This window comes from Vigna umbellata, chromosome 7, assembly GCF_029865625.1.
Source record: "Vigna umbellata cultivar VRB3 chromosome 7, Vumbellata_1.0, whole genome shotgun sequence".
Taxonomy (NCBI): Eukaryota; Viridiplantae; Streptophyta; class Magnoliopsida; order Fabales; family Fabaceae; genus Vigna; species Vigna umbellata.
The window spans coordinates 4,412,497-4,422,294 of record NC_142171.1 but is presented as its reverse complement, the minus strand read 5'-3'; the positions used below and the strand labels follow the sequence as shown (position 1 = coordinate 4,422,294).

At 39.6% G+C, this 9,798-nt stretch overlaps 1 protein-coding gene across 1 annotated transcript; it reads left to right on the top strand.

Annotated features, from left to right (window-relative positions):
- Positions 1-4,391: 4,391 nt before the first annotated feature.
- LOC148194978 (uncharacterized) lies at positions 4,392-6,765 on the top strand. The gene is made up of 2 exons (XM_088095044.1): positions 4,392-6,245; positions 6,703-6,765. Exons 1-2 carry the CDS (start codon positions 4,392-4,394, stop codon positions 6,763-6,765), a joined length of 1,917 nt encoding a protein of 638 aa, XP_087951170.1.
- The last annotated feature ends 3,033 nt before the right edge of the window (positions 6,766-9,798 follow it).

The following is a 9,798-nucleotide window of genomic DNA, read 5'->3' as shown; positions in this document are numbered from 1 at the left end:
TTTTAGATCTATGCTTTCTTTCATCATTAGTTAGGGTTTTGCTTCTTTGCTTAATGCTTGCATTGTTTAACTCATTCGATGCATGATTATTGGTTTTGTCGATACGGGCACGTACGGGGAAGTCTAGATCCGGGGAATTTCTCCCAATATTATATTGGTTGTCGTTAAGCTCCTGCACTTATGAACTAATCATTAGGAATGCTAGGAATTGTATGAACTCGTGATTAGGGAGAAGCCTTCTTGAAAGGTACTTTAGAGAGTGGCATTAACAATGATGATTTGAATGTTGAATTCCTAAAATATATGAGAGTGGATAAGATGAAATTGACCCCCAACAACATATTCATACATATATTTCATTGAAAGTGTTTATCTTTTGCTTTTGCCATTGATCAAAACTTCATGCATACATATTTAATTTTCGTCTTTTGCATATAAAATCCAAATATTTCGTCTTTAAGTCTTAGCTAATCAATAAACCACACAACTAAACTAGGCCGTGAGTCCTTTGGGAAGAACGATACTTGGTCTTACCAAGTTTATTACTTGAACGATTCGGTCATACTTGTCGATTGAAAAACAAGTTTGTGACATCATATTTTGGTGTTCATAAATTTGTCCATCAAGTGGAGGAAGTGGAGGAAGTGGAAGGAGTGGAGGAAGAGGAGGAAGTAGAGGAAGTGAACGAACTTGACGAAGAGGACGAAGTGGATGAAGTGGAGGAAGTCGACGAAATCGACGAAGTGGACGAAGAGGACGAAGTGGACGAAAGGGACAAAGTGGACGTGGTGGACGAAGTTGACGACGTGGAGGAAGTGGACGAAGTAGAAGTGGACGAAGTTGACCAACAGGACCAAGTGGACGAAGTTGACGAAGTGGACGAAGTGGATGGAGCGGAGGAAGAGGAGGAAGTGGAGGAAGTAGACGAAGTGGAGGAAGTGGAGGAAGTGGACGAAGTGGAGGAAGTGGAGGAAGTGGAGGAAGTGGACAAAGTTGATGAAGTGGATGAAGTGAATGAAGTGGAGGAAGTGGAGGAAATGGACGATGTTGAGGAAGTGGAGGAAGTGGACGAAATGGAAGAAGTGGAGGAAGTGGAGGAAGTGGAGGAAGTGGAAGAAGTGGACGAAGTGGACGAAGTTGACGAAGTGGACGAAGTTGACGAATTGGACGAAGTGGAGGAAGTGGAACAAGTTGACGAAGTGGAGGAAGTTTACGAAGTGGACGAAGTGGAGGAAATGGAGCAAGTAGAGGAAGCGGACGAAGTTGACGAAGTGGACGAAGTGGAAGAAGTGCAGGAAGTGAATGAAATGGAGGAAGTTGAGGAAGTGGACGATGTTGAGGAAGTGGAGGAAATGGACAAAGTTGACGAAGTGGACGAAGTTGAAGAAGATGACGAAGTGGACGAAGTGGACGAAGTGGACGCTGTGGACAAAGTGGAGGATGTGGACAAAGTGGACGAAGTGGAGGAAGTGGACGATGTTGACGAAGTGGACGAAATGGACGAAGTTGACGAAGTGGACGAAGTGGAGGAAGTGAAGCATGTGGACGAAGTGGAGGAAGTGGAAGAACTGGACGAAGTGGAGGAAGTGGACAAAGTTGACGAAGTGGACGAAGTGGAGGAAGTGGACAAAGTTGACGAAGTGGAGGAAATGGACGATGTTATGGAAGTGGAAGAAATGGAGGAAATGGGCGAAGTGGACGAAGTGGAGGAACTTGACGAGGTGGAGGAAGTGGACGAACTTGATGAAGTGGACGAAATGGACGAAGTGGAAAAAGTTGACGAAGTGGAGGAAGTGGAGGAAGTGGAGAATGTTGTGGAAGTAGAAGAACTGGACGAAGTGGAGGAAGTAGACGAAGTTGACGACGAAGTGGACGAAGTAGAAGATGTGGGGGAAGTGGACGAAGTGGAGGAAGTGGAAGAAGTGGACGAAGTGGACGAAGTGGAGGAAGTTGACGAAGTGGACGAAGTGGACAAAGTGGAGGAGGTGGAGGAAGTGGACGAAGTTGACGATGTTGACGAAGTGGAGGAAGTGGACGAAGTGGAGGAACTGGAAGAAGTGGACTGATAGCACTCTAGATTTACATATTTTTCTTTGTTAAAAATCATTTCTTAGATTTCTTTAGTTTTTAATTTCTTAGAATTAGGCTAGTTTTATGTTTTTCTCTTAATTCTTTAGTTTTATAAAAATTTAGTTAAAAATAGGTTTTTAGATGTAATTTTTAGCTTTTGTTAATAATTAGGAAATTAGTATTTTTCTGAAATTCTTTCAATAAAAATGTTTTGTTTTAATTGCATAATTTCTCTTGTTTTTCTTAATTGCTGTTTGATTTTTTTACAGATTGGGCCATAATAGAAGTTGATTGGGAGGTGTTTAATTGAAATGAGCTGCTGGGAAATTGGGCTTAGTTGACAATTGGGTTGTTGTTGCTGCTGATTTGAATTTGGTTTGCTGATCTAGCCGCTGCACACCAACACTTCATTGGGCTGAATGGACTGACGCTAGATTTGGGCCTACATAAGTGGGACGACGCCGTTTTAGCGCTGGATCTGCTGCTGCCATAGGGGTCTGGAAATTCATTTTCATTTGCAATGCGCGAGAAATTCATTTTGAGAAAAGAAAGAAAACCTCTAGGGCTTGTTTCCAGAGAGCGCAAGAAAAAGAGAGCTTCAATAGCTCTTGATGGTGACCCAGATGATGAAGCTTGTGTTCTCGCCATTTAATCAGAAAAGAACCTGCCCGGAGAAGCTGACCAGCGAGCAAATGGAGTTGACCGGAGATGCCACGCGGAGAGCTCGAAGCGTCGCAGCAAGGTTCTCCATCTCCCATTTTTTCTTTTTCCCCCTTTCCTTTTCCCTCTTTCGTTTTCTTTTGTTTTTCTGACCCTATAAAAAGGGCTTTCACCTTGTAAACAGATATATAATACTTTACACACTTTGAGATACACTCTCTGTTCATAGTTCTAAGCTCTTTAGGTTAGGGTTCCTTTCCGCTTTCGTAGAAGTAGAGTTCTCGACTTTTGGATTTTGTTGAGACGATCGCGAGGGTGACAGGCCGCGAGAGTCTTGGTGATTTCCGGTAGTTTGTAAAAGTTTATTTTCATGTTAATAAAGTTGAGTTTTGTGTTCTTGTTCTGTTCTTGTTTATGTCTCGATTTTGTTCTTTGTTTTTGATTTCTGTACTTGTTATGTGTTGAGAAAATGATTTGGATTCTGTAACTCTGCACTTCTATGGTTCCGTTTGGAATTAAATGTCTCCGTAGTGAGCATTCTTCATCGAGATGTCTTCTCGAGACAGAGAACAGTCCAATGCATAAAAATTGATTCAAATATGTGTTTCTTGAATTTGTTTGTGAATTTTAGATTGATGAATAGGTTAATGAACATTGGTTGGACAAATCAGTGGAAAGAGTCAATTTAAAGTTTTGAAATATGACTTAGAATACCCTGGATTGGGATTCATATTATCAGGATGTCTTCCTGAGAGCTCTAAGCACTCTTTTATTCAATCCAATGTGCAATTCACCTATGACTTCAATTCTGATTTTGAGGTTGTTATATTGCTTTTGATTAGTTAGAATTTAGGTACTGTTTTTGCTTCGTTTCAATTTTAAATTCTGTTCTTGATTGATTTCTGGTGATATATAGATTAGGATAGAGTGATCTGTGTTGTTGATTTGGTTTCATTGCAAGTTGATTTCTGTTTTAGCCAATACTTCTTACTTTGATTTTTGTCTTCCTGTAAATAGACTAGGTTTAGTATATTAGATGTTTAACTGTCCACTCTCTTGGTTCTGATACATGTATATACCGCTGCTTTAGGGATCTTAGCATCTTGTTCAGTTTTAGTTTTGGTTTCCTTGCACTGTTAATTGTTAGCATTCATAGATTAGTTTTAGTTGTATTCACTGCTCATTTTGTTCTGTTATACATAGATTCTATAGTTTAGCTTAAGTTTCAGATTTTATTTCTTTGCATTTTACTTCTTTATTTTGTTATTTTTCTTTAAACAGATTTCAATTGCTTTATTCATTTCTTTTTAAATTGCATTGTTCATATTTCTTTTCCCCACCTTGCTTTAGTAGTTAGTAAATAGTAAAATAAATACAAGATTTAATTCTTCACTTTAAACTTAATTCTAGCCGAGTCTTTGGATTGATACCTAGGTTGTCCCTATACTTCATTAGTGGGGAAACTTAGTTTGTTCTGTTTTTGCGCGACGAAAAGCAGTTTAACAAATGGCGCCGTTGCCGGGGATTCGGCGAGTTAAGTTTTAGAGTGTTAGGTTAGTCTTTTCTAGTTTATTTCTTCTCTTTGATAGATATTTGCTTGAGTTCTGGATTAGAAATTTTAGAGGTCTGATTGGTGTTCTTCCATTGAGCATTTGGTAAGCATGAATTACTACTATGCATATGATAAGTGCTCTTTACCTTATAATGCTCAACCACCACAATTTATCTTGTTCTGTGAGCCTTTTAGTGAGTGTCCTTTGCAGCAACCACCTCCCTGTTTTCAACCTTATTGTGAGCAGCCACCCTGGCCTGTGCAACAAGAGTTGTCTCATTGGGACCAGTATGCTGAACCTGAGCAGGAGAATTATCAGTCGCTGCAGCCATGGCAAGATCAATTCTGTGATCAGCAGCAGGGGATTCCAGCATCTGAATTTCAAGGGATAACCAATCAAGTGGCTGAATTAGTATCTGCTATCAACAAGCTGACAGGGAGAGCTGAAGAGGAAGAGGGCACACCTGCTGCCATTGAGTTTCAAGGTTTTGAGAGTCAAATCACTTCAGGCATTGTGAGCTGTACACCACAGTTTTATCAAGATGCAAATCAGTCGTGGCAACCTCAATTTGGTGAATCAGAGCAGCAAGATGTATATTCTCCAGACTGTATGGCACACATCTGGAAGGTGGCAGCACAATTGGCAAGGGAATCAAATGAAGCACAAGCAACGATTGATGATTTGAAGCAACTTTCAACAGCACCGCAACAGTTTGATATGCAGAATGTTGATTTAAACTCTAATTATTCTGATGAGTTTCATTGTGTTCATAATTCTAGTTGCACTATTTCTCCAGCACTTGATTTAAAATCTGACTTTCATAGTGTTAATATTGATAGTGTTGATTTGAAAGAAATTGTGTCTTCTGGTTGTGATGTTACATCAGAGTTTAATGCTGTTGAATCAAATTCTGATTTTAATAGTGAACCTGCAGAGCATGCTGAATTCATAACTGATAGTTCACTTATTAATATGGGTCTTGGTGCTTATGCACAGGTTGACATTGTGTTTGATGATCTTGCAACAGAAATAAAAGAGGATGTAGACCATGAAAGCAAGAGTGCAGTTGTGGTTAATGAAGTGGAGTGCAAGCTGGCTGAGAATGACTCTGATGAGGTAGTTAGTGAGCAAATAATGAAGGTATATTCTGAACTTAGCATTCCAGTTCATATCTCTGAGGTTCAAGTGAACGTAAATAGCTTTGATTTGTTAGAAATTGAACCAATAAAGCCTGTTATTGATACTGCTGTTTTGATGCCTGCACATACTCATATTTTGGATTCATTCTCTTCTGTAGAGCATATTGAAATATCTATTGTTTTTCTAGATTCTTGTACTGACTTTGAGATTGTTTCAATGGACGATAGTCCTTCTGAAGGTGTTGAGGTAGCCACTGAGTTCACAGATTCTGGTAAGGTTGTCTTTGAGGAAGTAGTTGAGGCTGTCTTTGAACCTAATCTTACCACTGGTATAGCTGAAATACACACTGTTTCCAATATCTTGCATACTTTACCTGAGTTGCCTGATACTTCTGAGCATTTTAAACTGCTAGACACAATCTTTGCTGTGCATCATACAAACACACCTACTGATGGGTGTTCTGACTTGAATGCATATGCTCTTGATGATCTGTCGAATGATTATGCTCTTACCTTTGACAATTATGCAAAGTTTGATGATTTAATTGTGCATATTAACCTTGATCTGGATGTTGTAGATGATACATTTAGTGCAGGCACTGATCTTGAGGAGGCTGTGTATACTGAAGATAAAAAGGAAGTCCTGGCTGAGGCAGGAGATGGTCTCAATGAGACTCAAGGACCCTGGAATGCACAGAATCAGCATAAATTGCACGAGGAGATCTGGTTGCTGCAACAAAGTGTTTTGAATGTGAAATATCAGCAGATGCAAGCCTTGAGTGAAGAATTGCAGTTGCTGCAATGGAGAGCTGAGAAGAATGCAGTCAGTGCAATCATGGAAACCTTGCACAGAGGAGCTGAGCTTGGAGAAAAACCAATAAGCCACTTCTTTACCTTTCTTTTCTTTTATAGTAATAAGTTTTTGTTAATACTTTGTATGATAATAGGTAGTATAGTAAATAGTAGAGTAGAAAATATGTTGTTTTTCATAAAAATAGAAAAAATTAACTTTGACTTGTGGCCAATCTGAATAAGTTCTTTTTCTTTGTAGCCTTATAGTTTTAGTTTTCTTTTTCCATTTCTGTTCCTGTACATGTTGTGTTCTATTGCATTTTCTCTTCTGTTCATATACATTTTATACTCTTTTATGTTCAATCTTAGTTCTATTTTTTTTTCTGTGTTCTCTTGATTAGTTTTTATGCTCTTTATTAGTTCTGTCTTGTGTATATCCATTTTTAGATCTGTTTTGTGTATATATGTGTTTTTCTCTGCTGTTTTAGAACCTTACCCACTCACACATTGAGGGCAATGTGCCTCTTAAGTGTGGGGGTGGGAAGGTATAGGTTGGTTTAAATTTTTTTTTGATGTATATAGCTTTGTTAGCATCTGTTTTTGAGTAAAATAGGGGTAATCTTTTTTCTGAGCTGTTTTTCCTTAGTTTAGGTCTGGTTTAGTTTTAAATACCTAGAGTAGTTTCCCATTCTTGTTTTAGTCTATAAATACCTATTTTTCTTACTGATCTGTTTTAGTTTAGTTTTTAGCTTTGTTGTTAATAGTTCTTTAGGTTTTTACAGTTCATTCATTTTCTGGTTTATGTTGTTTTAGCTTAGGTTCTTTTACTGTTTTTTTATCTGTTTTAGAACTTCTTTTAGGTACCTTTTCTTTTCTTTTTTCTATTATTTTCTCTTCCTTATGTTAGTTACTTGTTCTGTTTTAAGCTCTTGATTAGTTTCATGCTTTGTTTCAAGTTTTCAATTAGGATTTTCTTCATAATTAGGTTCTATTTTCTTTCTGCTACTGTTTTTAAAATTTTTTCTAAATCTGTTTAGCTTTTTCCTTTTCAATGCTTTGGTTAATCTGTCCTTGTTTAGGTAGCTTATAGGAATAGGTTAGGTTTATCTTCTGTAAATATATTAGGTAGTTTAGGACTGATTCCAGGTTCCTTTTATTTCTCTAACCTTTGTTTCTATTCTTTTAGATTCTGTTTTATGCTTATCTTCATTCTTTGCTGATTTCATTCAAATTTTAGCTTTATTTCCTTAGATTAGAATTGTCAAGAGTAGACTTAGCTTTGGATTTGGGCAAAAGTAGTTCTAGCATTAATTTTTACAGTCTTTAGTTCATTTCAATTCAGTAATCTTTGCGTAGGATGAGTAGTAAGTCAGTTTTAACAAATTTTAAACCCTTGAGAGATTTTGGGCCAGCTTTTGTCTTTCTTGTGTGATAACATGCATGTTTAATTGTCATTCTGATTTTGCATTGATTCTTTGTGATGTGCTTGCTCTTGGTAACTTTGAATATGATCTAGGCATCCTTCATTTTTCCAGTTTAGCTTATACATTTCATTCCTTACCATTGCACCTTATATTGAGCTGTAGCCTCTTTTCTTTGCTTTCCATCCATTTCAAGCCATTTCCCTCAACCAATCATTCCTCAGAGACTTGGGAGATGTAGGGAGAAGTCTAGAACTTGGTGAGTACATGAAAAAGGGTGAGGCCAGAAGTGAAAAAGAAAAGAAAAAAATGTGTTGAAAAAAAATCTGGTTTGGTTGAAAAAGAAAGAAACAGGTCTGGAAAATGAGAAAAATCATAAAAAGAAATTGAAAAAGAGACCTGAAATGAATGAAATAGAAAGAGAACCAGAGAAAAAGAAAGAAAAAAGAAATCATCTGACCAAAGTTTGAGAAAAAAGAGTATGTCCTGAGTTCTAGTTTTATCCCTTTTTCTTCACATTTCTCTACTCATTTCAGTTCCCATTCTTTTCTGTTTTTCCGGAAGTGGACCAAGTTGACGAAGGGGAAGAAGTGGAGGAAGTGAATGAAGTGGAGGAAGTAGAGGAAATGGACGATGTTGATGAAGTGGAGGAAGTGGACGAAATGGAGGAAGTGGACGAAATGGCGGAAGTGGACGAAGTGGAGGAAGTGGAGGAAGTTCAAGAAGTGGAGGACGTGGACGAGCTTGACTAAGTGGACGAAATAGACGAAGTGGACGAAGTTGACGAAGTGGACGAAGTGGAGGAAGTCGACAAAGTTGACAAAGTGGAAGAAGTGGAGGAAGTGGAAGAAATGGAAGATGTTGAGGAAGTGGACGAAATGGAGGAAGTGGAGGAAGTGGAGGAAATGGACGAAGTGGAGGAAGTGGACGAACTTGACGAAGTGGAGGAAGTGGGGGAAGTGGACGAACTTGACGAAGTGGACGAAATGGACGAAGTGGACGAAGTGGAGGAAGTGGAGGAAGTGGAAGAAGTGGAGGAAGTCGAGGAAGTGGAGGAAGCAGACGAAGTGGACGAAGTGGACGAAGTGGAGGAAATAGACGAAGTGGACGACGTAGAGGAAATAAAGGAAGTTGACGAAGTGGACGAACTTGACGAAGTGGATGAAGTGGATGAAGTGTAGGAAGTTGACGTAGTGGAGGAAGTGGAGGAAGTGGACAAAGTGGAGGAAGTCGACAAAGTAGAGGAAATAGTGGAAGTGGACGAAGTGGCCGAAGTGGACGAAGTGGACGAAGTGGACGAAGTGGAGGACATGGACTAAGTGGACGAAGTGGACAAGGTGGACGAAGTGGAGGAAGTGGACTAAGTGGACAAAGTGGAAGAAGTGGAGGAAGTGGAGGAAGTGGACGAACTTGACGAAGTGGACGAATTGGACGAAATGGACGAAGTTGACGAAGTTGGCGAAGTGGACGAACCGGACGAAGTGGAGGAAGTTAATGAAGTGGAGAAAGTGGAGGAAATGGACGATGTTGAGAAAATGGAGGATGTGGATGAAATGCAGGAAGTGGACGAAGTGGAGGAAGTGGACGAACATGACGAAGTGGAGCAAGTGGAGGAAGTGGACGAAGTGGTGTAAGTGGAGAATGTGGACGAAGTAGAGGAGGTGGAAGAAGTGGAGGAAGCGGATGAAGTTGACGAAGTGCAAGAAGTTGACGAAGTGGAGGAAGTGGAGCAGGATGACGAAGTGGACTAAGGGAAGAACCTGACGAAGTTGACGAAGTGGACAAACTTGACGAAGTTGACGAATTGGACGAAGTGGACAAAGTGGAAGAAGAAGATGAAGAAGTGGATGAATAGGACCTAGTGGACGAAGTGGAGGAAGTCGAATAAGTGGACGAAATGGACAAATGGACAAAGTGGAGGAAGTGGACGAAGTTGATGAAGTGGACGAAGTGGAAGAAGTGGACGAAGTGGACAAAGTGGAGGAAGTGGAGGATGTGGAGGATGTGGACGAACATGACGAAGTGGACGAAGTGGACGAAGCTGACGAAGTGGAGGAAGTGGAGGAAGTGGGGGAAGTGGAGGAAGTGGACAAAGTTGACGAAGTAGAAGAAGTGGATGAAGTGAATGAAGTGGAGGAAGTAGGGGAAATGGACAATGTTGAG

Coding starts and splice junctions, on each gene's coding strand:
- LOC148194978 (XM_088095044.1), top strand. CDS start 4,392: ATGAATTACTACTATGCATATGATAAGTGCTCTTTACCTTATAATGCT. Junction 6,246..6,702: donor GGAGAGCTGAGAAGAATGCA/GTCAGTGCAATC, acceptor CTGCTGTTTTAG/AACCTTACCCACTCACACAT.